At 46.8% G+C, this 27,204-nt stretch overlaps 1 protein-coding gene across 1 annotated transcript in view; it reads left to right on the forward strand.

Moving 5' to 3' along the window:
- The window catches only part of PMFBP1 (polyamine modulated factor 1 binding protein 1), a 55,762-nt gene that overhangs the window by 28,214 nt on the left and 344 nt on the right, over positions 1–27,204 (forward strand). Inside the window, exons 6-20 of the mRNA XM_066243911.1 lie at positions 3,233–3,403; positions 4,627–4,737; positions 7,042–7,168; positions 7,269–7,426; positions 9,894–10,134; positions 11,397–11,586; positions 11,751–11,904; positions 13,912–14,079; positions 14,373–14,510; positions 17,952–18,116; positions 18,660–18,827; positions 19,137–19,304; positions 20,106–20,209; positions 20,726–20,800; positions 22,960–23,198. Coding sequence (XP_066100008.1) covers positions 3,233–3,403; positions 4,627–4,737; positions 7,042–7,168; positions 7,269–7,426; positions 9,894–10,134; positions 11,397–11,586; positions 11,751–11,904; positions 13,912–14,079; positions 14,373–14,510; positions 17,952–18,116; positions 18,660–18,827; positions 19,137–19,304; positions 20,106–20,209; positions 20,726–20,800; positions 22,960–23,198 — 2,377 coding nt within the window. The remainder of the gene's footprint in view (positions 1–3,232; positions 3,404–4,626; positions 4,738–7,041; positions 7,169–7,268; positions 7,427–9,893; positions 10,135–11,396; positions 11,587–11,750; positions 11,905–13,911; positions 14,080–14,372; positions 14,511–17,951; positions 18,117–18,659; positions 18,828–19,136; positions 19,305–20,105; positions 20,210–20,725; positions 20,801–22,959; positions 23,199–27,204) is intronic.

Consider the following 27,204-nt stretch of genomic DNA (forward strand, 5'->3'; position numbering starts at 1 on the left):
AAAACTTATTCTGCCACCTTATTGAGATCTCTTATTAGATTTTTCAGTTAACTGTCTTGGATTTTTCCAAATTGATTTTCTTTTCAGCATTTGTATGACTTATTTTTCATCTTATTTCACTGAGTAGGACCTCCAGAAGAGTATAAAATTAAAACATCCTTGCCTTGCTCCTTACTTTAAATTAAATGTTTCTAGTATTTCACCATTAAATATAATGTCTGTTCTTGGCTGCTTGTTAATACCCCTTTTCAAGCTGAAGGTATGACTATATAAAAATTTTTATCAGGAATGAATGTTGAATCTAATTAGAAGTATTTGTCAGCTTCTATCAAGGTAATCACAGTTTTTTTTTTCCTTTAATGAAGTGGATTACACTAATAGATTTTCATTTATAGAACAATCCTTATGTTTCTAGAATAAATCTTACTTAATGATGACATATTACAATTTTAATAGTAATATGTTATTATACTTATACTATAATCAACTGCTATACTACATTTGTTAAATTTTTATTTTTTAGCATCTATTTTCAGAAATAAGATTAGTTTAATGGTTTAAATTTTTGTGCTCTCATCTCATTGGAGTCTGGATGACACTACCGTAATACAAATGAGTTGGAAAGCTTTTCTTTTTTTAAAATCTCTGGAACTGTTTATATAACATATAAATTATATATTTCTTTAAGGTTACAAATAAACCAACCTCTATTTATACTAATTCCCTGTTAATTCTGTTAGAAACAATTGTAGGTGGTAAAATCTCTTAGTATTCCCATGTCTGAATAAGATTTATGTTGCCATCATTCTTGAATGCTAGTTTGGCTGGGTATACAAACTTTCAAAGGCACCTGCCTTTAAGTCTTTGTAGATATTGCTGCATTGTCTTATACAGTAGAGTGTTAAAAAGGAATTTTCAGATCTCACTCTGTCATTTTTATTTGTAAGTTGCCTATTTTATCTTTGACCTCGGGAGGTTTTTTAGGCTTGGCACTTTTTATTTTATTTTTCATTAAAGCTTCTCAACACTTAACAGATTCTTTGAATTTAAAGATGAAGATTTTTATCCAATCAGGAAATTTTGCTTGTTACTTCAATTTCAATTATTCATCCTATAGTATTAAGGAAATATTGGAACCTGTAGATAGCGTCTTCCTGTTTCTTAACTTTCCTATTGTTTTCCATTCCTTTGCCCACTTACACACTAAAGTATTTATAAGCACATGGTTTATGATCAAATGTACACTTCTGACTAACCCTCCTGCAGCACGTTCATGGGCAGCTCTCATGCTCAGTGAACATGAACTATTTCTTACTTTGTTTGGAAAAACCCAGGGAAATAAATTTAACGGAGAAAGGACACACCATATGAACTAGAACTCTTAGCTCTTTTTTTTTATTTTCTGTATTGGTTTATCCTATTATTAGTGAAGACCAATGAGCAGATAGTTACCTGCGTGTATGATTTCAGATGATCTCTGAAAAGACATTTTAAAAAATGGTTCTAGGAAAATAGCATGCTCGTATTGATGAGAATGTCAATTGGTACAATTTCTTTGAAGAACAATGGGGTAATATCTATGAAAATTTTAATATGTTCTAGGAGTCTCATTTTTATAAACTTAATCTACACATATACCAGAAAAGGTACTCAAAGATTTATATGCAAAAATATTCAGGTATGTTTCAGAGAGGAAACAAAACTTGCAAACAACCTATATTCCCATCAATAGGATTCTTAAAAAGAATTTAAAAGAACAAGATAGAAACACATGTACCAGCATGGATAAATTTCTAAGACATCTTGTCAAGTGAAAGAGATCTATTTTTGTGTTTTAAAAAATATATAGTATCTGCATTTTACAGTTTTATTTATATGTATATAAAGTTCTAGAAAGTTATGCACAAAAGTTCTCTGGAGAATGCAGTGAGTATAAGATTAGAGGAAGAGGTCAAAGAGAAATTATAATGTTACATTGTTTTAAAAAGATAGTTTATTACTTGTGCAAGTTGCAATTAAATTTAAAAGATAATAGATCTACAAGTAACAAAATGGAAAATATCCTAAATAAATTGCCAAGTGAAAACACAATTTCCAGTAGTGTATAGAAGACTTTCACTTGTGTAGGCAAAAAAAGTAGGGGGTTACATACATAAATATATGTGCATAAAATATTTCTGAAAAGATAGCAAAAAAAACCAATAACAGGGACTGAGATGGAGGAAGGAACTTGAATTATAGAGGGCCAAGATAGAGAAAAACTGACTCTTCAGTGTACCCTCTTGTGAACTATTTGAACTTGATTCCATGTATATACACTTGTTCATTTTAAAAGGTTATGTAAGGAAGGACAAATATATGATGACAGAAAATGATTTGACTTTGGGTGATGGGCATACAACACAATCAACAGTTCAGCTGCTATAGAAATGTTTACCTGAAACCTGTGAACTCTTATTGATCAATGTCACCCCATTAAATTTAATCTTCTAAATAAAATTTTTAAAAATGAGAATTTATAATTCACCTATGAGTATAAACTTTTAGAATATAGGTCTAGAGATTTTTCATGCTCACAGCATTTCTTTTTTTTATTTTGCTTACAGTTGAAAATATATAATTAGAACAATATTTTCTTAGAACTGAGATTGGAAAAATGCAGTGTATCTTACCACTTTATCTAGAGAAAAACAATACAACAAAGGTGAATTGTGATACAATACACTTTCAATCTAATTTTCCTAACTATAGACGTAGACATTAGCATTTATAGGTAACATTTATAATAGAAATAATTATTAATATACTTTCAAACAACACAAGGAATCTGAGAGACTTCAATAAATATAAAATGTATCCAGCAATCTTTAAACAGACTAAAAATAATATAATAGAGAAGATGCAAACACTGAAGATCTGGTCAACCTCCATTTATCATCTATTTGGGGGATTGATGAATAAACATATTGATATTAAGAAAAATACTGTATATGTATTCAGGGGGTCCTCAGGTTATGACAGTCTTGACATATGATGTTTCATGACGCTCACTCTTATAAAAACTTAAAGAAATTGAGAAGTGAGTGTTTTGGCTTACGCCATTAGTGTCGTACTTACAGACTGTGGGTGAACTAGTGTGATTGTGCATGGCAGAAGAATATGCAGTAATGGCTCACAGCATTCTTAACTCAAAAATTATGAACAAAACCACCCATTATTTTTACTATCCCAGGAACCCGAGAACAAGGGAGATCATTCAAAGGTGCGTGTATACACTTCTCCGTGCATGATTCAGGAGCACCAGGAGACCCTGAAACGGCTGTCTGATGTCTGGCAAAAGGTCTCCGAACAGGATGATCTCATCCAAGAACTTCGAAATAAGCTGGCCTGCAGTAATGCTTTGGTAAGTGCCTTCTTCTAGAACACTTTTCTGAGATCCAAACTAAAACCATGAGAAAAGAAAGGAGGGAAAGAGAGTCACCTAAAGTAATAATCTCTTTCACCAACACTGTTCAAATGTCTTAAATAAACTTGCCTCTACCTTTTATTCACATTCTCCATGGTATGCATCTCCCCAACCCACACTAAGTTCAAGATGGTAAAGAGACATAAAACCTTTCACACAGCAACCTAAGTGTCCATCAGTAGGGAGATGGTGAAAAGGATTGAGAAGTGGTTAAAAAGATATCCATATTATGGAATAATATGCAGCCAAGAAAATGGGTTAAGCAGGTCTGTAAGGGCTATATATATAGCAGGATGCTTATGATATATTGTTGATAATAAGTTGCAGAATCTTTTGTGTAGTTCCTCTTTTGTTTTTCAATGCCTTTGGTCATGAGTTAGAAATACATATATACTGGGTTGTCTGGCCTGTGGTGGTGCAGCGGATAAACTGTCGACCTGAAATACTGAGGTCGCTGGTTCGAAACCCTGGGCTTGCCCAGTCAAGGCACATACAACAAGCAATCAATGAACAACTAAAGTGAAGCAACTATGACCTGATACTTCTCATTCCCCCCACCTCTCACTCCTTTTTCTCTGTAAAATCAATAAATAAATAAAAAAATTTTTAAACATATATTCTGGAAATTGCCAATGTGCACCTTCCCCCTTAGTGGACACGAGAGAGGGAAGAATAAATGGAAAGTAGATTTTCAGTTCTTATTATCAGTGCTTGGGTTTTATTTGAATTATGATCAACAAATAAGAAAAAAAATTCTTATTTTTTAATTAAAAAAAAATACATGTGCATTTACCCATTCCATAAAAAACTTCCTTTTTTTATTCTTGACCTTTCAACCCCATCTTCTGATAGATTAAATGCAAAGCCTCCAAAGAACCTTCATCGACCTAACAAACGGGACCACACAAAGGTTCAGGAGGGCGTTCAAAATGGGTTCCGCTGACAAACCCAAGACAAACCACTGTCTATGCCTTAGTGAACCTTGATGTGAGATTAGGAACATAACTCCTTCCCCATACCATCCCCACAGGAAGTGAGTGGTGAATTATTTGATGTTACAACAAACTTAGGCTGATAAGAAGAACACCCTGCTAAAACGGTACTTGTGATAAACACGCTACATTGATCATGCAGCATCACTGGCCTGTGCTCACTTGCAGGTCCTAGAGCGTGAAGAGGCTTTGATAAAACTACAGGCAGACTTTGCTTCTTATACAGCCACCCACCGACATCCTCCTAGCACTTCAGAAGATGGTGAAGATATCAAAAAGGTGGGAGAATTTTTGCTTATTTCTGCCTGGTAGGTCATGCCAATTTGGGTTTGAGTCTAGGCTTTCCTGCTTAATTTTAATTCTTGTATTATATTTTATTCTCTATTTGTGTGACCTTGGTTGGCCCTGCCACATGCATACTTGTAGATAATGTATGCCAAGCCCCAACAAGTGTGCCTGGCAGCATTAGATCTTGAAATTACACCTGTCCCAACACACTTCCAGCAGTACCCCTGAACAAGGCAGAGATTCCTGTTGGCTTGCCAGATTCAAAAGGACCATTCCAGCCTTCCAGTTTCGGCTTGGAGTTGAAAAGTAGCAAATTGAGGGAAGATTATTAATTTGAATTCACTCCCTTTTTAGAAAACCTAATGTTTTCAAAATTCAAAGGCATCTGAAATATTGATTCTCATAATGAATAAGCATTTAAACCATGTAAATAAATAGCGAGATTTGACCAACCAATAGTCAAAACTAGGTTAGGTGCCCTCGTGGGTGAGTCGTTCCCGTTCCTGAAGTACAAGGCAAAGCCGGCCTCGTGAGGCCACGCTGTGGGCAGTGAGGGCAGCCTGCTGATGCTGAGATAGGGGCAGAGAGAAGGGGCAGCAGAGAGAATAAACAGCACATAGAAGTCCTCTAGTGGGAGAGCAGAGACACTTCTCTTTCCAGGACTCTCTGATCCCAGAAAGTTTGAATGAATGAGGGGTCAGTATTGAACTTTGGAGTTTCCTCCTTGAACATCTGTCAATATTTATTTTAAAGGTCAGTTCCATGTTATTCACATCTGATGTACAGCAAGATCTCATAACACTCCTTTTTTTATTTTTGTCTGAAAAATGTCTTTATTTCTCCCTTACCTTCTCAATTTTTATAGTGGTAAAGAACATATGACATTAAATTTACCATCTTAACTACTTTTAAGTGTACAGTTCATTCATGATGAATATATTGGCACTGGTGTGCAACAAATCTCTAGAATATTATCATCTTGCAAAACTGAAACTCTTTGTCTACTAAACACTAATTCTTATTTTATCACTACATTTTTTGGAAAATGATACAGACTTTCCCAAGAAACAGGCTACACCTTCTTCCGCCATTTTATAAATCCTAACTAAAGCCTTTGGCTTACTCGATATTCTATTAGGAATGGAACCGTCCACATCTCAGGTAATGCCAGTAGTCCTCTGCCCCCTCCGCTGGCCTGGCACACACTGGGCCTTTGAGTCCCTGCAGTGCCCACCTGAGTCATAGGGTGACTGCCCTGTATTTCTCCAGCTGTCCCCTGTCTTTATGCTGCAGCAATCCCTCACTGGCAACTCTGAAGTCATGTAATTATCTTCCCCCAGCCTCCCAGGAGGGTGACACCTAACTGCTCCTCCTTGGCCATGTGCACATGTCCCTGCCTTCTCTTCGCTACAGCCCATTTCCCTGGCCTCCGGGGTAGAAGTCAAAGTTCTTGCCAAGGGACTACAAGCCCCATGTGATGTGACAGCCCCTCACTTCCTCACCTCATCTCCTGCCACTCTCCTTATCACTGGCTCCACTGTGGTCACATGACCGCCTCCAGGTTCCTTCTCCAGGGCCTTGTCACTGGCTACAAAGCTCTTCCCTCAGATACCTAGGACACAGCTCACACCCTCCCCTCCAGCACAGAGGCCACCTTCTACGTGAGGCCAACAATCCACCTTGTTTAATGTTGCAGACCTGCCCCCGCCCCATCCCCTCCATCCCCTGTGGCTGTTCTGTTTCTTCCACAGCACTTATCAATTGTTAACGTTTTCTGTAAGCCACTACTGACTATGTTCTCTGTCGGTCTCACCCCACCAGAAGGTCAGCTCCACGGGGGCAAGGATTCGTGTCTGTTTGCAGCACCCAGGACGGTGCCGGGCACATAGTAGGTGCTCCATCAGGGGCCCTGCTTGTTGCAGGGAGGCAGAAGGGGCCTCTTTTGTGCACATTCAATGAGTGTGAAAAGTCCGCCATATCCCTTCTTGAAAAATTCTCTATTTTTAAAAATTGATATGTAATTGACAGACCACAAAATTCACCATTTAAAGTGTACCATCAGTGACATTTAGTATATTCACAGAGTTGGGCAACATCACCACTAATTCCAGAACATTCTATCAATCCAAAAAGAAACCAGTACCCACACGGAGTCACCCTCCAGCGCCCCGCCACCCCGGGCAACCACGGCTCCACTTTCCGCCCTCCGGACCTGCCTGCCCTGGACCTCCAGGATTGCGGAGAGCCTTCTTCCCCCAGGTTCTCACCTGCCCCGCTCTTCTCCCACCTTCCCAGGTCCTGAAGCACTTGCAGGAGCAGAAAGACAGCCAGTGCCTGCACGTGGAGGAGTACCAGAACCTCGTGAAGGACTTGCGCATGGAGCTGGAAGCCGTGTCGGAACAGAAGAAGAACATCATGAAGGGTGAGCCGTGGGCTGGTGGGCTGTAGCCAGGGGGGTGGGGATGCAGAAGGATGCTGAGCCCGCCTCGAAGCAAGAAGCACTCTGTCTCATCTCCCCGCAGAAATGATGAAGTTGGAGCTGGACCTGCACGGGCTGCGGGAGGAGACCTCTGCCCACACGGAGAGGAAGGACAAGGAAGTCGCCATCCTGCAGCATAGGCTGCAGGAGCTGCAGGCGCAGTTCACTGAGACCCAAAAGCTTGGTCTGAAGAAAGACACGGTGAGGCTGGGAGTTCTCTAGTTGGAACCGCTAGTAAGGCAGGTGGGGGTCCAGGCCGCGGCCAGATGGAGCCGGTTCAGCAGTTCTGCGCCCACTGTGATTGCCCAGAGAACACCAACATGTGTGCTCCTCAGGCCCACAGACGATTCTGAGCACTTCTTTGGCAGTTCTCATAGCACATAATAAATAAATAAAATAGCATTGTCCATGGACCATAATAGAGATATTGACTCTGTAAGAAAGAGGTTTTAGGCCCTGGCCGGTTGGCTCAGCGGTAGAGCGTCGGCCTGGCGTGCGGGGGAGCCCGGGTTCGATTCCCGGCCAGGGCACATAGGAGAAGCGCCTATTTGCTTCTCCACCCCCCCCCCTTCCTCTCTGTCTCTCTCTTCCCCTCTCGCAGCCAAGGCTCCATTAGAGCAAAGATGGCCCGGTACTGGGGATGGCTCCTTGGCCTCTGCCCCAGGCACTAGAGTGGCTCTGGTCTCAGCAGAGCGACCCCCCCCCCCGAGGGGCAGAGCATTGCTCCCTGGTGGGCAGAGCATCGCCCCTGGTGGGCGTGCTGGGTGGATCCCGGTCGGGCGCATGCGGGAGTCTGTCTGACTGTCTCTCCCCGTTTCCAGCTTCAGAAAAATACAAAAAAAAAAAAAAAGAAAAAAAAAAAGAAAGAGGTTTTACCCCAGGAAGTTTGGGATACACTTGGGTTGATCCCTTATGCCTTTGTTCAGGCTTGATAGTAAAAAGAAATACTATAAAATAATATGTAGCCTTATTAAGACTATAAAGTGAATTTCAATTTTAAAAATTACAAGTTTCTGCCTGACCAGGAGGTGGCGCAGTGGATAGAGCATTGGACTGGGATGCAGAGGACCCAGGTTTGAGACCCCCAAAGTCGCCAGCTTGAGCGCGGGCTCATCTGGTTTGAGCAAAAAGCTCACCAGCTTGGACACAAGGTCGCTGGCTCGAGCAAGGGGTCACTCGGTCTGCTGAAGGCCCACGGTCAAGGCACATATGAGAAAGCCATCAGTGAACAACTAAGGTGTCGCAACGAAAAACTGATGATTGATGCTTCTCATCTCTCTCCCTTCCTGTCTGTCTGTCCCTATCTATCCCCCCCTCTGTAAAAAAAAAAAAAAATTACAAGTTTCTTAGAATATGCAAATCAGGCAGTTTGAAAATATTAATAGAGCTAATCCCTAGAAGACCTGCCAACACAATCAGGGTCCTGGAAAAGCCCGGGAATGAGACCAAGGACAGAAAGGTGGGGAACTAACGCGCGCTTCGGTATCAGCACTCTCCAACCGCAAACCTTTATCGGAGCTAGCAGAAGTAATCTGGTTGATGGACTAACTGGTCACTCACACCTCCCAATTCAAGGTGCAGAGAGAGGGCATCTGTCAGTCAAAATAGAGACATCTGGAGAGTGACAACAAGAAGCAAGGAGTCTGGAGAGACAGCTTGGAGTCATTCATCTATTCATCCAAAAAATATTTTTTTGCCAACCTCTGTTGTAGTCCCTAAGAATATTATAGAATTGTACCCCTGAAACCTATAACCAATTGAATTTATTGGGGTGATATCTGTTAACCAATGTCACCCTAATAAATTTATTTTTAAGCCTGGTCTGTGGTGGCACAATGGATAAAGCATTGATCTGAAACACTGAGGTTGCTGGTTTGAAACCCTGGGCTTGCTTGGTCAAGGCACATGCAACAAGCAATCAATGAACAGCTAAAGTGAAGCAACTATAAGTTGATACTTCTTGACACCCCCCCCCCCCCCCGGTCCTCTCTCTTTAAAATCAATAAATAAAATCTGTATTTAAAAAAAATCAATTTAAAATAGAATAGAATAAAACATGCAATATCCCTACTTTTATGGAACTTACATTCTAGTGTGGAGAGCTGGACAGTAATCAAATAACAAAATTAATATGTCATATAATGTCAGATACTGATAAATTCCTAAAATAGCTTGGTGGTCAGGAAAGGCCTCTTTGACAAGGTGACATCTGGGAAGAGATTTGAAGGAAGTGAGGGAGCCACCCAGGCAGGGATGCAGGAAGCCTATTCCAGGCAGAGGGAATAGCAAGTGCAAAGGCCCTGCTTGGAGCGTCCCAGGAGACCAGCTGAAGCAGAGGGATGGGGGTGGCAAGAGGCGAGGTCAGCCTGACAGCCAAGGACCAGATCCTGAGCATCCCGGAAGGCCTTTTTCTGGGTGAGATGGAGCCAGTGGAGGGTTTTGAGCAGAGCACACAAGATCCGATTGCATTTTTAAAGCCCCCCCCCCCCTTAGGCTGCTGCAGGGAGAACAGGCTGAAGGGTGGCCGGGAGCTAAGGTAGGAGGCTAATGCAGCCTCCAGGCAAGGGAGGATGGTGGCCATCCAAGCGCTCCAGTCTCTTAACGGACAGACAGACGTGGCCCTCCACCGCTCAGGCCTGTGTTCGCCTTAACACCTTGTTCTCCTCAGCTCCTCCAGGAGAAGGACGAAATTCGGCACGAGCTAGAGAAGGAGCTGGCCCAGGTTCAGACAACCCTCCTGAAAAAGGAGATGGAGCTGGAGAAGCAGCAACTCATGATAGCAGAACTCGAAATTGCCAGCCAAGAGGCGAAGCAGGACAAGTGCAAGGTGGAGTGTGGGGCCCTGCGTGCCGAGATCCAGAAGCTGAAGGGCTGTCTGGAAGATGCCCAGCAGCAGCAGAGGCTGGCTGGTGAGGCCCCGGCGAGCCCTGTGCCCCCACCCTCCTGGCACCTGGGCTAGCACAGCCCCTTTCTCTCGCGGAACAGCCAGCCACCCGCTCTACCTCCCTGCTTTCTCACTTCAACTCCTACCCCGAGCTCATCTCACACCTCAGCAGTTACCACCACCCTCTTCACTCCCTCCCTCGCCCCCACCCAGCCTTACTTGCTGTTCTCCGGAACCTTCCCCACAGAGCAGGTACGGTTTGGAAGCAAGACCCGCCCGCCCTGTCCTCAGCAGTTCAGCTAAAGAGCCTCTCCTCTCTCTGCCCCTGGGAGGACGGGCTCTGGACTGCGCTTCTTTGCACCACATTCCTCTCCATCTTCTCCCAAACCTTCGTCACACGCTCCATCTCTTCTTCCTCCCCTGGGGTTTACACTCTGCTTTTGTTTTTTGTTTATTTCTTTTTTTTCTCCAAAAGTTCTCTTCGGCACAATTTGCAGAGTGGCTTGCCTTGCACCTCTGTAACACTGCTTTCTCAGAAGTCACCAATCACTTCATGCCTTGGACAGGGGGTTTATTTGGGGGCAATATAAACATTCTGGAATTAGATACTGGCGATGGTGGCTCACCTTTGGTGGGTACGCCAGAAACCACGGAACTGTACACTTTAAAACTTTCTGTTCTGTGTCCCAGAACGCCTACCCAGTTTCCTCTCCTCTCCAGTTAAACCGGTCCCTTCCCGTCCTCTCCCACCTGCCTCCCCCAGGCCCCTCACCAGCATTTACTCTAACAGCCCCCCACCTGGAATTCCCTTCTGCAAGGCAACAGCTCAGCCTCTGTCCCTCTGTAAGTCCCCCTCCAGCTGTTCCTACCCACAGTGACCTTGCTCCCTGAGTTGCCAGTCATCGCAACGTTAACATTACAGTGGTTTCTCTGTCGGGTGGGTCAGATCTGGCTTTGCTCACTAGACTGTAAACTCCAGGAGGGTCAGGACGTGTCCCTGAGGATGGGATAAATTGCCTAAGACATACTGAGCCATTTCTACCAACTCGTTTAATTCTAGTCGAGAAGGAGACCGCAGCCGGAGGGTAGTTGAAGACAGATAATTGAACAGAGCTCCTTAGGAGTGATAAGGGCAAGGAGAGTGATGAGGGCAGATTGGAAAATGAAGTAGGTCGCTCAGTGACGGAACAGACTTCAGCTGTTCTGTTGTGAGAGGCTGTTCTTCACACATTCTCTCTCTCCGCGCTCACACGGACGTGCCCCCGGCTTGTCTCCCGTGGTCTGCAGCTCAGCAAGCAGCCCAGTATAAAGAAGAGGCCGTCATGGCCAAGAGTAACCTGGAGGAGTCCCAGAGGAAGCTGCAGAGCTGCGTGTTCTTGGAGAAGCAGAAGGCAGACACCATCCAGGAGCTGCAGAGAGAGCTGCAGAAGCTGCAGAAGGGTTCCCTGGTGACTGAGGAGGAACTTGCACCCCTCAGGTACACCAGGCCCCCCTCCAGAGAGAGGCTCTGTCCCTAGTGAGCCAGTCAGGATGCTCTGGGCGGCGGCCCACGAGTGGAACAGGAAGCCCCATGCGACCGGCTCACAGTCCACCAACACCAACACCGAAGTCCGCCTTCCTATTGTTGCCATTTTGCTTTAGGAAACGGATAGAAGAGCTGACATCGGAGCTCTCTGAGGCCCTGAGGAGGCTTGAAAATTCCGACAAGGAAAAGAGGCAGCTGCAGAAGACCGTGTCGGAGCAAGATGTGAAAGTGAATGAGCTGCTAGACCACATTAAACTCGTTCAGCACCAGGTATGAAGGGCAAGTAGGCAGCCAGCTTAAGCATTTGCTCTGCTCAACATGAAATATATTGGTCTTTATTTGGAAAGGTGCCACCACCAATCCATAGTAAACGAATTGTCCAGAATTTGTGTTAGAATGCTAAGCCAGCAGGTCAGCTCCAGTTCCCAAAACCAATAATAAGCATGTTCAAGGGCTAAGCTTAAAAAAATAGTTGGAGGAGCCTGACCAGGCAGTGGTGCAGTGGATAGACCGCCAGACTAGGACGCAGAAGACCCATGTTCGAAACCCTGAGGTCACCAGCTTGAAAGCGGCTTGAGCACAGGCTCACCAGCTTGAGCACAAGTTGCTGGCTTGAGCGTGGGATCATAGATATGACCACTGGCTTGAGCCCAAATTTCCCTGGCTTGAAGCTCAAGGTCTCTGTCTTGAGCCCAAGGTTACTGGCTTGAGCAGGAGTTCACTTGCTCTGTTATAGCCCTCTGGTCAAGGCACATATGAGAAAGCAGTCAATGAACAACGAAGGTGCTGCAACAAAGAATTGATGCTTCTCATCTCTCTCCTTTCCTGTCTGTCCCTTTTGTCCCTCTTTCTGTCTTTGTCACAAAAATAATAATAATAATTGGAGGAGGCCCTGGCTGGGTGGCTCAGTGGATGAAGCATCAAACTGACATACCAGAGGCCGTGGGTTTGACCCCCCCCAATCAGGGCCCATACGAGAAGCGATCAATGAGTGCACAACAAATGTAGCAACTAAGTGAAGCAACGAGTTGATGTCTCTTTCTCTCTCTTTCAAAATCAGTAGAAAATTTTTCTTAAAAAATAGAAGACAGCCCTGGCCAGTTGGCTCAGTGGTAGAGCGTCGGCCTGGCGTGCAGAAGTCCCGGGTTTGATTCCCGGCCAGGGCACACAGGAGAAGCACCCATCTGCTTCTCCACCCCTCCCCCTCTCCTTCCTCTCTGCCTTTCTCTTCCCCTCCCGCAGCCAAGGCTCCATTGGAGCAAAGATGGCCTGGGCGCTGGGGATGGCTCCTTGGCCTCTGCCCCAGGCGCTAGAGTGGCTCTGGTCGCAACAGAGCGACGCTCCGGAGGCGCAGAGCATCGCCCCCTGGTGGGCAGAGCGTCGCCCCTGGTGGGCATGCCAGGTGGATCCCGGTTGGGCGCATGCGGGAGTCTGTCTGACTGTCTCTCCCCGTTTCCAGCTTCAGAAAGATACAAAAAAGAAAGAAAGAAAGAAAAAATAGAAGACAGCCCTGGCCAATTGGCTCAGTGTTAGAGCATCAGCCTGGCATGCAGGAATCCCGGGTTCGAATCCCAGCCAGGGCACACAGGAGAAGTGCCCATCTGCTTCTCTACCCCTCCCCCTCTCCTTCCTCTCTCTCTCTTCCCCTCCCGCAGCCAAGGCTCCATTGGAGCAAAGTTGGCCCGGACACTGAGGATGGCTCCATGGCCTCTGCCTCAGGCACTAGAATGGCTCTAGTTGCAACAGAGCAACACCCCAGAGGGGCAGAGCATCGCCCCCTGGTGGGCGTGCCAGGTGGACCCTGGTCAGGCGCATGCGGGAATCTGTCTGACTGCCTCCCCGTTTCCAACTTCAGAAAAATACAAAAAAAAAAAAATAGAAGACAAGTGTCTTTTTTCTGGGCTTCAAAGCTATTCTTGTCAGTTCATTTAAAGTCTTCTATCTCTGAATTACTCGTTTTTGTGCTTTTCTCAGATTTTTTTAAACTTTATTCAAAGATGTTTTTATGTGGAAAGAAATATTTGGTGAGAGAGAAGGTTGATGCCATGAGAACTGGATTTATAAATAAAATTAATTGGTATATCTAATCAAACAAATTAAAAATGTTGCTGAACATCAGAGGAAACATTTTTTGGTCACTCGCACTAAATAACCAAGGAGTTGTCCTCATATCGACTTCAGCCATTCCCTGTGTACAATTGTCTGAATTTGTTCGTTTTTCCAAAAAAACATACCGTGTGAGACTATGTTTGAGTTCGGTGAAATGTCTTTTCTCAGCAAAGGGAGCTACTCTCCACCAAAAGCACTCTGGAAGAGGAGCTTAAGGAAGTGACCAGGTTACTGGAGGAGAAACGGGAACAGTTGAAAAAGAGCAAAGAACAGGAGAAACTGCTGGAGGAAGAGATGGAGTCATTCCGACAGGAAGAAAGAAAGAAAGAGAAGATGGTGAGGAGGAGACTCTTGGAAGAGTCAGGGCCCTGAACACAGGGCCAGACGTGAGCCCTGCCAAGCCTGGCGGGAGACAGAGGCTGTGGAGGCTCAGACCTCAGGAGAGGAGGGAGGGAAGGGAGGAAAGGCAAGTGGGGAGAGGAGAGACCTAAGACCCCACAGGGTGCAGAATGAAGCTGAGTGGGGACCGGGGGGGGGGGGGGGGGGGGGGGGGGGGGGTGGAGCCAGGGTCTCCAGGGGCCCACGGGTAACACTGCTTTTCTGGGCTTTGTTCTTTAATCGGGGAACAGTCAAAAGAGACTTTGCGAAAGATAGAGGAGGAAAATGAGAGTCTCAAAATAGAGGTTAAGCAATATTCTTCACAACTGGAGTCCTCTCTCAGCAAATACAGCCAATCTCAGGAAGTCATCCAAGGGCTGAATATGAAGGTGAGTAGACAGAAGCCCCAAAGGGGTGAGAAACTTGAATTCTCTGACCCTTGACCTGAAATCCGGTCCTGGCTCTACTCCACCACAGAAATGCTACCAATTGCTGGGCCATGTGCATCCTGGGGTGCCTGCAGTCCACTTTCCTCCTTGATGTAGGGCCCCCCTTAAGTACCCAGTTGCTCAGCCAAAGAAATGGATCTCCCACGTCTGGATGGTCTTATTTTAACTATCTGGTTGAGCTCCCAGGCTCTCTGGGCTTTGGCACCAAGTCCTTCAATGTTGCACTTGAGACCAGAGTTGAATAAATCCATTGTTTGGGGCAATTTGCTAGGGAACATTTCCAAAAATAATATCAAAGCACAAAAAGGGATGAAGATGTATGTTTTTTATTACACAGATAAAGATGACAGAAGGGAGTAACTGGCATCTAACGTGAGCGAGGCTCTGTGCTTCAGCTCAGCCATTGTTTATTGACTATCTACTTATGTCCTTTACATGTTTTCCGTCAGTTTTACTCCCAGCAACACAGGCATTACTATGATCCTCAGTTTACAGAAAACAAGAAAGGCTGAGTCTTAAAGTGATTAATTCGTAAGTGATGGGATGGGCCAGTATTTGAACCTGGATCACCTGAGTCTGACATCTAACCTCTTTTCTCTTCATCGTGAATGGCCATACTTTCCCCAACTATCTGGGCAAGAAATGAATAGAGCATCTTAATAGGTGGTCTCTTGGGTTACAGATAAGAAACAGCAGCTCTGATTCCTTCACAATATTTTTTTTAAAAAGTTAATCTTAAAATACTATGACTATTCTAAGTGAAAGAGCAGCAAGCACTACCCAATAGAACTTCCTGCAATGACAGAAAAGTTCTAAATTACAGCTGACTCATACTATACCCTCTGGCTACATGTGGTATAGTGCTTGGAACATGGCTTAGTACAACTAAGGAACTGAATTTATCATTTTAATATTAACTAATATTAGTTTTATTTAAATGTAAATAGCCTCATGTGGCTAGTGTCTACCATATTGGACAGCATAGAAACTCATGTTTCTGGGGGGTTTTTTCTTCAGAAATATAAATCTCTTCTTTACTGTGATCCAGAGTTGAGTTCTGAATCACTCGGGTCCCGAAGGAAACTCCCTATAAATAAGGGATACTATCTAAGTATCTGATATGGTTCTATTATTAAATGTGCCAAAGGAAAGTCAGTCACGTAAATGTGGAAGTAAAAGCACTAATTTCAGAATTCTTCTGGTGGGAATCAGGAGGCTAGAGGATTTTATGTGTGTGTGTAAGCCTGTTCCACTTTTTAAAAGCATGCCCCAAGTATGGTAGACTTATTGAGTCAATTGAAATAGCCATTAGAAAGAGACTTAGTTTTGCATTTAAATGCATTTTCCTTTCATCAATATTCTATAACTCAATTCAAAAATTTTCCATCTGAAGTCAAGGCAGTATATATTGAGATCTTTTCCAAATCTTTGATTCTGGGACATATTTCTACCACATTTTATAATTGATTACTGTTAATAATAAGAAAGCTAATTTATTTTTATATGTGTATTGCACTTATAAGCAGTAACAGTTTTTCAGTTGCTTCTCATGGATTTTCTAGGTTATGATTAGATCATTTGCAAGCAACAATTTCCTAAACCTTTGTCCTATGTATTATTTCATTTTTCTTGCCTTATTGCATTAGACAGTACCTACACTGTGGTGTTCAACAGTAGTATTCTTTTCTTGCTTTTAGCGTTAATGGCATATTTCAGTATGATATTCTCTGTAATGTGATGAATAGTATTAATTAACTGATCTTAATTTTGGCCCACCCTTGCATTCCAAGTATAAATTTTGACTGTGTATCATGCATGTATCACCCTTTTGATCACTGTTTGGAATGTTCCAAGAAATGAAGTAAGGCTAGTATGACTATAATATAGTATTTAAGAAGGATATTGGTGTAGGATGATAGTAGAAAGATAGGTAGGGACAGACATTATGACCTCTATAAAGAAATTTTGAGTTTTATTTTAAGAACAATTGGTAGACATTGGTAAAATTTCCTCAAGGGGTGGGAAAGGTGATCTGATCTGATTAAGTTTTCAAAATATAACGTCAAATAACGTGTGGAGATGGATTGAGGAGAAGGGAAGGTCTGGAGGTGAGGAAATCTGTTGGGAGGCTATTGCTTATCTAAGCTAGAGAGCTGTCAGTGAGGACAGAAGTTAGCAAATGCAGGGTGAGTTTCTGCGTAGAATTAACCAGACTACCTGACAGAATAAATGTGTAAGAAACTGAGGAATCAAGGGTGATGTAGTGGAACTCACCTGTAAAACCATCTAGGTCTAATGCCTTTGGCAAGGAGAGAGTAAATCTTTGTGAGAACTTTGATTAAAAGTCCTTGATTCTGTAATTTGTGTGTGTGTGTGTGTATGTATGTGTGTAGATCTTCAGCTAAACCACTCATGTTAGAGAAATCTAAGATAAAGCTTCCATTTTAGTTTCTAGCATCATTGTGATGTTTTAACACTTTTTTTTTTAGTATCTCACCTCTATGGTGACATTTCTTGATTCTGCCACCAAGTATCAACAGCTTACAGTGAATTGTAATTTCTCCAGTGACTCCCCTGGTTTACTGTGCAGACCCAGTTGACTCTATGCTTTTCAGAAGTCTCCAGAAACAGTGTGCTTGTATTTCCAGAAGACCAAATTACCCCACCTTGAGGATTAGTTTCACCTCCCAGACATGTAAATATAGGGGCAGAAATACAGTCTAACATTTCTCCCATTCACTGAATCCTAAGGTCAAAGATACTCAAAATTCCGTTTGAAAAAATAATGAACTCCTTCTTTTTTCTTTTTTTTTTTTTTTTATTAAGTGAGAGGTAGGGTGGCAGGGAGGCAGAGAGACAGACTGCCTCATGTGCCCCAACCCGGGATTCACCCAGCAAGCTCCCTACAGGGCGACCCTTTGCTCATCTGGGGCCTCTACTCCATTGCTTGGCAACTGAGCTATTTCAGCACCTGAGGCAAGGCCATGGAGCCATCCTCAGCACCTGGGGCCAACTTGCTCAAACCATTAGAGCCATGGCTGTGAGAGAGAAAGAAAGTGAGAGGAGGGGGAGGGATGGAGAAGCTGCAGAGTCTGTGGCAGGGACTTTGCATGTACTTGGCACACCAGGGCCCAGTCCCTCCACAGTCCTTGTACTTGGGGGACATGCTCACTAGAAGGGGAACTGTGGGGGAGGGAAGCAGAAGATCCTGGAAAGGCAGCTCTTCCTTTTAGAACAATGAGGTGGAGATGGGGCGTTATTCCATAGTGCTCTGCGGGTTAGTGCAGAGAGAAGAGAGCCTGGTGCTTGTCCGTTTCCTGTAGACACAGAGCATACCTCTATAGCCATGACCCCTGACAGTGACATTCCCCCTCCCTAAAGGTAGCTGCTCAGAAGGAGACCTCAGAGAGTCTGCAGGCCCAGCTGGACAAGGCTATCCAGAAAGAGAAGCAGTATCTCCAGACCATGGTCAGTAAAGAAGCCTATGAGGAATTATCCCGGAAGTCAGCTGCCTGCCAAGATGACCTGACACAAACCCTCGAGAAGGTGGGTCACTCCCTGTATCTCCAGGGTTGTTTGGAAGCAAAGACATGTCCCCACAGAGGGACAGGCATAGGAATCAATTTCCTACACTACAGACCGTCACCAAGGCTGTCGGCAAACCCTTGCACTAACTGGGATGTCTGTCCAAGGAAGGCCTGCTTCTTAGTGAGGGTTTGGGGGAGGGCTGGGGGAAGCAAAGATGAAAGCCAAATCTAACAGATCTTTCCACCCACGGGTGATCCAGGGCAAGGTTTTCCCAAACCTGGATTACCAGGGAAATTCATGCCCCATCCCTGCGCTGATCGTGTCTGGCTGATCAGTTCATAGGACTAAAAGGAGAGAACCAGGAGGGAATGTGGGGATGCAGAAAAACCAACCACTGTTTGGCCACTTCCCACCTGCTCTGGGACACTGGGAAAGTGACAGGTGTCTGTGCCACCCTGGGCAGAGGACAGGGAGGGATTGGAACTCTTCTCCATTCAGAGCTCAGCAGAGAGGGCCAGCGGCTCTCACAGCCAGTTTCCTCCCCTTTGTCTCCACCTAAAGCTCAATCACACGATCTCAGAGACCAAGAGCCTGCACCGAAGCCTGGCGCAGGCCCAAGATAGGAAAGCTCAGCTGGAAGACGAAATCATGGCTTATGAGGAGAGGATGAAAAAGCTCAACATGGAATTAAAGAAACTTCAAGGCTTCCATGATCAGAGTGAGCTAGAGGTGAGGAGCAGCCTCAGGCTCAAGCTGCCGTCCTGTTCCAGGTCCCTAAGGTCACCTCTCGCACTCAGAACTATTAAGCACTGAGCCATTTATTCCCTGGCTACTGGGCTCCCTCCCCTTGTTTGGCCCTGTGAGTTTAAGGCCTAGAGGCCACTCTCAGAGCAGGGGCGCCCTCTTCTGGCCTCTGGAAATGAAATACCCCCTAACGAAGCTCCCAAAGCCCAAAAAGGGCCCCTTGGATTGGTCATGCATCCTCTGAGGTCAGGGCAGCAAGCTGGGGCCTCCTCCTCACTTTGCGCTGCCGAGCAGGTACATGCCTTCGACAAGAAGCTGGAGGAGATGAGCAACCAAGTGCTGCAGTGGCAGCAGCAGCATCAGAGTGACCTCAAGATGCTGGCCGCTAAAGAAGAGCAGCTCCGGGCCTTCCAGGAGGAAATGGCCACCCTGAAAGAGAACCTCCTTGCCGACGAGAAGGACGTAGGTGCTCCTTGGCTTCTGGTCACTTCTTTCCAGAGCCTCCCAGCACATCCCACAAGCACCTGGATGCCAGAGAACCCTGGGGGGGGGGGGGGACGGGGAGGTGCCTGAGAGCAACGAAAGAACACCCACTCTATACAGTCCAGAGCAGAGTCTGGGTGCTCGAGGCCCACAGCATCTGCCTCAACCCCACCATCTTCCTGTGGCTTTGTTGATGGAGATATTGAGCAAAACAAATGCCCCATTCAGGGAAGAGAGTGCCCAGTCGCCCTTGACTTAGCTAATCCACTGGGCAGTTCCCCTCCAGAGCCCATCCTGACCTTTTTATTTGCCCTGCAGTGCAGTCAGCTAAGATATCATCGGGCATACCCTGGGCAGTGGAATTTATGGCAGGTAGCTGCCGGATGCCTTGGAGTGGCCACAGGGCCTTTGTTCCAATTAGAAAAAAAGGCATCTCTTCCTCAAGATATTTATTTTCCATATTAAAAAATTGGCTTAAACATATTGCCTTTATAGAACAAGCCACTTTAATGCCTTTGGCCTGAAAATTGTAAGTGTATATAAGTCTACTTTGTCTCTGCCATGAACAGTGCCTGATCAGAGATGCCGCCTTGGGGTTGTTGCAGCCTGCACTGCTGGCGGCGGAGTCCTGCTGTGGCGAGTCCAACCCTGGCCTTGGGGTTGGACAGGGGAGTCAGTGCTTCTTCCCCCAGGAAGGGAGAGGAGGCCTGACCTGGGAGTAGAGAGGTGATGGGCCTAGGCCCCCACTCCTTACTATCTCGTTTTCTTTTTGCACCGAAGCCCTGCTGCCTGCCGCAGCGGTCTGTGGCCAAGGACACCTGCAGGCTGCACTGTGAGAAAGAGCAGATTATGACCAGCATGGAGCACTGGGCAAAAGAGCAGAAGTAAGTAAGGAAGAGAACAGCAAGAGCCAAGCGTAGGGCTGAACTGAGAACCCAGACGTGTGCCGAAGAATAGTGTGTCACACACACCCATTGCCCTCTGGGAAGCTCACCCAGCTGTCACACACACCCATTGCCCTCTGGGAAGCTCCCCCAGTCTCAGCCCACACCCAGGAGTTGGGGGTAGGAGAGGAGGCCCTGCTGACTTGGAAATGGAGCAGCTCTGTGGTAGATGCTTCGCCGAGGGTCAGTTTTCCTCTTCAGAGCCTGGGGCCCAGCTTCACTGCCTGGATCCCCTGAGTTCACCTGGGATCACAGGTAATTTGCACAGGAGTTGACTATGGAGTGTCCTCTTAGTTTCCAAGTGCCAGGAAGGCTCCAGCTCTGGGGACTGGGTGACGAGCAGAGGCCCGAGGCCCAGCAGAAGCCTTGCTGAGAGCACTCAATGTCCTGGTTAGCCGGCCCGTGCTCTCGCTCACGGGGGTCTGGAACTCTTTTCTCTTGTGGATTTTATCACAGGATCGCCAATGAGCAACTGGGAAACACGGTCCGCGAACAGGTCAAATGCATCGCCAGGCTGACCGGCGAAAAGGAGTAAGTCATCCTGCACCCCCCTGGCTGCTGCTGGGGCCCTGAGGGGAAGGGTCGGCCAGCATCCAGGGCGGGCTGCCTCACTGGCTGCTGGCTCAGACCCCAGGACAGGCCTGGGGCTTTGGAAAGACTCCGAGTCCTATTGGCATCTGTGTGACCTTGGACACATCTCTTGACCTCTTTGGGCCATAGTTCCCTCAACAAAAAGGGGTTAGTAGTCTCCGTGCACCTTCCCACTGTCACGTTCTGTGGTTCTCCGAGGTCACTGAACGCAGACTGCGTTAGTCGGGGTGGGGGCCGAGCTGCTGGAACGGGGGGCTCCAAATGAAGGAACACGGAACTAGGAACCCCTCTCGGAGAGGAGAGGTCCAGGCTGGTGGGGGTCCTCTGTCCCACGTGGTCATCGGGGCCCTAGTTCCTTCCACTTGTTGCTCCTCCCTGCCCCGTGGCCTTGCCTCACTTTCATGGTCAAAGCTGGGTCGGCAGGGAGTGTGGTAGAAGAGTGTTGGAAGTTCGGAAACAGAGGGAAAGATGAAAGTCTGCAGCTGAGATTTCAAAGGTGGTAGAGTAATAGGCGGTGACAAGCTCTAGGACTGTGCCTCCCAGCCTTCTGTCAGAGAACACTTAGAAAATGACCACATTTGTTTGGCACGCTGGGCGGGGCCGGGACGGGGTTGCTGGGATGAAGCTGACCAATCAGCAGCTGCCCCGTGCCCTGCACCGAGGTTGGAGGTATCTCAGCACACCAAGAGCCCATCTGTAGGAAGTGCACTGGGCTTTGACCCAGAGGGGTGGCTGAGTCGAAAGAGAGGACAAGATCGCTGGAATAGGAGGGGGGGACGAGAGGCCGTGCCGTGGATAGAAAGTATGGAACACAGTTGACACAGGAATGCTCACAGGAGTGGGCCGGAGAGAGCGGCGGAGAGTCAGGCCCCGAGGGCGCGGGGAGGGCCCACCAGCAAGCCCAGTGGCATGTGGAATGTGGTGGCAACGTGAAGGGCTGGCTACAAGGGAAGGCACCCCAGCCAGGTTTCTAGAGAGCAGGAGAGCAGAGCGTATGCCCAGAGGAGGAGTGAGAGTGAATTTTTTATTTGATTCCCTTTAGGGGGGAAAAAAAAATGAAGGTTTTTTTTACTAGGACAAAAAAATTTTTTTTTTTGAAAGGGTTTAACGGAAAAAAAAAATGGTCAGAATCTGAGGGTAACCGAGAACTTCTGGCTTTTTCTTACATCGTGCCAAGTGGCAGGCGGTTCCGTTTCATAAAGAACCCGTTCTTGAGGGTGCTTGAGCCTGTTTGAAGGAAAGCCATCTTTGAATAATAATAGCTCCACTAATGTTTATTATGTACACCTGTGAGGCACTGTTCTAAGTGCCTTTACATGTATTCACTTATGTAATCTTCATCAGACCTCCCAGTCAGGCCAGTTGTCCCCACTGGTGCACTGAGGGGAACTCAGAGGCTAACTAACTGGCCCGTCTCACAACCAGCAAGTGGCAGAGCCAGCAGTCCGACTCTGGAAGTCTGTTCCAGAGGCCCCTGTCGCCGCTGCCCTTGGGAATTTGGGGAAATCCGCTGTTGATACACGTATAGCTGCCGTTGGTCGGGCCACAGAAGACCGGCTGCGTTGTCTTCCCCTTTCCCTGCCTCACAGCCACCCTTCTCTCATCTGTACAATGGGGATAAGTTACTGGCCTGAGCTCTCAGCACAGCCAAATCCCCCCTGCTTTCAGCCTTCCAGCAAAAGGATATGAAAGAACTTGGACCTTGGCACCAGGACTGGGTGAGAGTGTTTCCCAGGCATGGCCATGAAGCCGAGGACATGTGGTCACGGTCATTTATAACAGCCTCCTGGCTCTTCCGATCAGAGTTCTATCATTTGTCAAACTTAGTTGTGCCCATATAACAGACCAGAAAACTGGGTCGGAGCTGAGGTGACTCAGTGGGTGAGGATTCCACTCAACCGCAGGCCTGGGCCTCTCTCAGGGGATGCGCGGAGGCCTCCATTGCCACAGAACGTGTGTGGGAACGCTGGCTCTGGAAGGAACCAGCCGTCCATGGTCCTCCTTGCTGTGGTGCCTTTATCCATCCTTCCCGGGGGGAGGGGGGGACCCAAGGCACTGAGCATACCAAACACCCACCTGTCCTTCCCTCTCCCTCCCAGCCACCTCCACAATGCAATGATCCACTTGCAGCAGGAAAACAAGAAGCTGAAAAGCGAAATAGAGGAGAGGAAGCTGAAATGCGGGCACCCGCGGTTATGCACCAAAGCCCTGGGCCCGAGCAAGACGGAGCCCGTGCCCAGGGGGAAGGCGTGTGGCTCCTTGAACTGGCGGGGGATAACCCCGGACTTGAGCCAAAGAATGGATGTCACCAAGCTTGCCAGGATTCCCCACTGGTCAGGTATGCCTGCCATTTGTCTTTTGTTGTTGTGATGTTGTTTTAGTCCCATAGGTCAAAAACTAACAGCCTGATAGTATTCTTCAAGAGATCACTGGATTGGGAATTCACAAGAGAAAAGAAAACAGATCTTTGTTTTAATGACTCAGGACCAGAGATCTTTGTATCCTTGTCTGTAGACAAGGCTCGTTGTTCTGATCTCAGAATCTTTGCTGATACCCGAGTGCCTCGTGTCTCAGATCTATCCCTTACCCTGACCAAGTCCCTGCTGAGAATTGTGGGGACAAAAGGGGAACCAGCAGAATAGGCATCTTCCTCCTTATAACGTGTTCTAGAGACCCCACACGAGCGCCCTGTCCCCTGCACAACCTGGGTCCACAGCCGCCTTCTCTGCCACATAGACGCCATGTCACCCCAGAGGGAGGTCACGCTGCACCGGAGCTGCCCGGCCACAAGGCCAGTCTCTGAGGAATCACCTCCTTAATTTCACTTCATCAAGATGCTCCTTCCTCCCTGGTCCCGCGGGTTCCTCATTGTGCTAGAGTCAGAGCCTTGCTCTGGGCTTCGTGTCCACGCGTGCTTTTCAGAGGACAGTGAGTTCCCATCCCTCTCTCCCGACCTGGGTCAGCTGTGATGAGACCGTATCACGGTCCCAGCCTATCTTGCAATATGCTAACGTTTTATCGAGCCTTGTCCCCATCCTGCGGTGGTATGAGCTTTGGAACCATAGTACCACCTCCAGGCCCAAACTCTCCAAGAAGGACACGAGCTCGACAGTCTGGGTGGGCTCCTGGCAACCTGCAGGCATCTCTGTCCCCTCAGGCCCCCAGCAGTGTGTCCATCCTGCTTTCTCTGCATCCTAACGATACAGGAGGTCTCTTTCATATTTACAGGGAGTTATAATTCATTCCCAGAGCGAGCTCTGGATTAGTCTATAAACCAACAAGAGATAATTAGCTCCTTTATTTTTTATTTATTTATTTTTAATTTTTTTTTGTATTTTTCCGAAGCTGGAAACGGGGAGAGACAGTCAGACAGACTCCCGCATGCACCCCACTGGGATCCACCCGGCACGCCCACCAGGGGGCGACGCTCTGCCTCTCCGGGGCATCGCTCTGTTGCGACCAGAGCCACTCTAGCGCCTGGGGCAGAGGCCAAGGAGCCATCCCCAGTGCCTGGGCCATCTTTGCTCCAATGGAGCCTCAGCTGCGGGAGGGAAAGAGAGAGACAGAGAGGAAGGAGAGGGGGAGGGGTGGAGAAGCAGATGGGCACTTCTCCTGTGTGTCCTAGCCGGGAATCGAACCCGGGACCCCTTGCACGCCAGGCCGACGCTCTACCACTGAGTTAACTGGCCAGGGCCGAGCTCCTTTATTTTTTTTATTCTTTCCACCTCTGTCTGGAATTTAAGAAGACAAAAATCCATAAAAAAATTTAAAAAAAAAACTCAAAAAGGAAAGTAATCCTGAGGTCCAAAAGAGAGGAAGAGAAATAAATGATGGCGTTTTCCAAACAGACGAGGGCAAGATGGCCATCTGCTTTCTCCCCGGCTGCCACATTTCATTCCTCCTTTTAACAGTTTTATTTTTCTCCCCAGCCAGCTCAATACAAGTAAAATCCCATTATAACAAACTCCAAGGACAGCTAAACTATTTTATTGTGGTAGGATTTTGTTAAACTGAGTACATGCCTAGAATTTCTATTTCTAGTCTGTAGGAAATTGAGAGAAATGGCTACGAAGGTAAAGTAAGAAAAAGAAATGAAAGAGCTTGCATTTCCGGGGGGTGGAGTGGGGTGGGGGTGGGGGTGGAGGGAAAGCAAGGGAAGAAACCTACTGGGTGGTAGCAATTCTTAAATATTCCTGCCTCCCTCCCCAGCCAAACCAAAGCCAAGGAAAGTCACTGCTTCTAGCGACATCGATGCCCCAGCCAGGACTTGGGGAAAGGCAAATCCCAGAAGTGCAATGCGAGGTGGGGTGACGGAAGTTTCTGTTGTGATGGGTCTGTCTGTTTTCTTTACGTTCTTTTGACTGTGTTCCCCCCATTTGACATAGAATAAGGATACACTTTCAGGAGAAAACAAAGACTGAAGAATCTGGTACTAATAAGGGTTTTCTAGTTCTAGCCTGTAGGCCATTTATTTCAACAAAAGTTCAGTGGCATTAAAATTACCACCACAAGAAGGTATTTTGTCTACTAAGAGGGTATTTTGTCTATAATTTATCAAAAGGTTCCATATATGTTGGTGAAAGTGACAATATATGGATACTTTAAATGTTGTACTTTTTTTTTTTTTTTTCAAAGTTGTCTTTCACGTCCTGTGGGGTGATTTCACCAGAGCCACGCAGGTAGTGAGTTACGGGAAGCAAAGGGGCAACAGAGACAGAAAGCCATCAATATGTCCCCCAGCCGTCTGGCCTTCACACAGGGGACCCGATGGAGTAGAGGAGTTGGACTTAGGAAACGTAGTTTCTCTAAAGTGAGGACAAAGGGCAGAGAAGCTGAGTGTTGCCTGCCTATAATTCTTTTCAGAGATACCCAAATAAGTTAGTTCCTAAGAAGTAGTTTGAACAGCTGATATATTTTTGAAAATGGTCTCTGTATGACCTAATGATGGACATATGTCATTACACGTTTGCCCAAACCCACAGAATGTGTAACCCCAAGAGTGACTCCTATTGGAAACAGGGGGGCCTTCAGGAATAACAATGCAAAGGTTCGTCTGTGGGAACACACACCACCCTGATGGCAGATGTTGATAATGGGGGAGGCTGTGCATGTGGGGTGGGGGGGTGGGCAGGAGTACCTGAGTAATCTCTGTGCTTCCTGCTCAATGTTGCTGTCTACCTGCTCTAAGAAATAATTAAAAAGAAAAAAGAGATACAAAGCTGGGACTTAGCCAAAGAGATTATAAATAAAGAGAGTGTTTCAGCCATCCTGGGGGAGGATGTCACTCAGATTCTGGTACCTGGGGCCAGCGGAGCCCCGTGGAGCACCCAGAGGACAGTGCCCCTTCCCCTGAGCGAAGGGACCCAGAGCGAACCCCAGCCCCTCAGCCTGCTTCCCTACGGCAGGGAAGAGAGAGCTCCCTGAACCCCCAGGCTGTCACATGCACACTTGCCTTTTGAGCCTCCTCTACGCTGCCCAACTGAGGAGGTAGCTTCCTGCCATTGACAGGGCCTGGCCAGCCAGCTCTGGGGTCCCAGAACGAGTCCCCATCTCAGCCCGAGACCCTCACCTCTTGACATTTCCAATGTATTTAAAGCACCCTGTTACTGCCCACTAGACATTGCAGGACAGATCCATGTGACCTGAGTACAAGGCAGGGGACCCCTGAAAAAACATCCAGTTCAGCGGCCTCACTGTTCCCTCACACCAAATCTGAAAGCCAGTCTCAGGAATCCACTCTGGGACTGTTGTCACAGAAATGTGTTTGTACCTCTAGAAAAAGAGTGAGTTATATCATCTGAGGAAATGATGGTAAGAATCAGAGTATTAGGCCCTGGCTGGTTGGCTCAGCGGTAGAGCGTCGGCCTGGCGTGCGGGGGACCCGGGTTCGATTCCCGGCCAGGGCACATAGGAGAAGCGCCCATTTGCTTCTCCACCCCCCATCCTTCCTCTCTGTCTCTCTCTTCCCCTCCCACAGCCAAGGCTCCATTGGAGCAGAGATGGCCCAGGCGCTGGGGATGGCTCCTTGGCCTCTGCCCCAGGCGCTAGAGTAGCTCTGGTCGCGGCAGAGCCACGCCCCGGAGGGGCCGAGCATCGCCCCCTGGTGGGCAGAGCATTGCCCCTGGTGGGCATGCTGGTTGGATCCCGGTCGGGCTCCAACAGACTCATACGGGGGAGTCTGTCTGACTGTCTCTCCCCGTTTCCAGCTTCAGAAAAATACAAAAAAAAAAAAAAAAAAAAAACATGGAAAAAGAATCAGAGTATTAAAGCTAAAAGGAACTTAAAGATAAATCTGAATGAATCACCAATTAAAAAGCAAACATTGGAGACATAGGTGCAGACCC

Source organism: Saccopteryx bilineata, chromosome 9 (genome assembly GCF_036850765.1).
Source record: "Saccopteryx bilineata isolate mSacBil1 chromosome 9, mSacBil1_pri_phased_curated, whole genome shotgun sequence".
NCBI lineage: Eukaryota > Metazoa > Chordata > Mammalia > Chiroptera > Emballonuridae > Saccopteryx > Saccopteryx bilineata.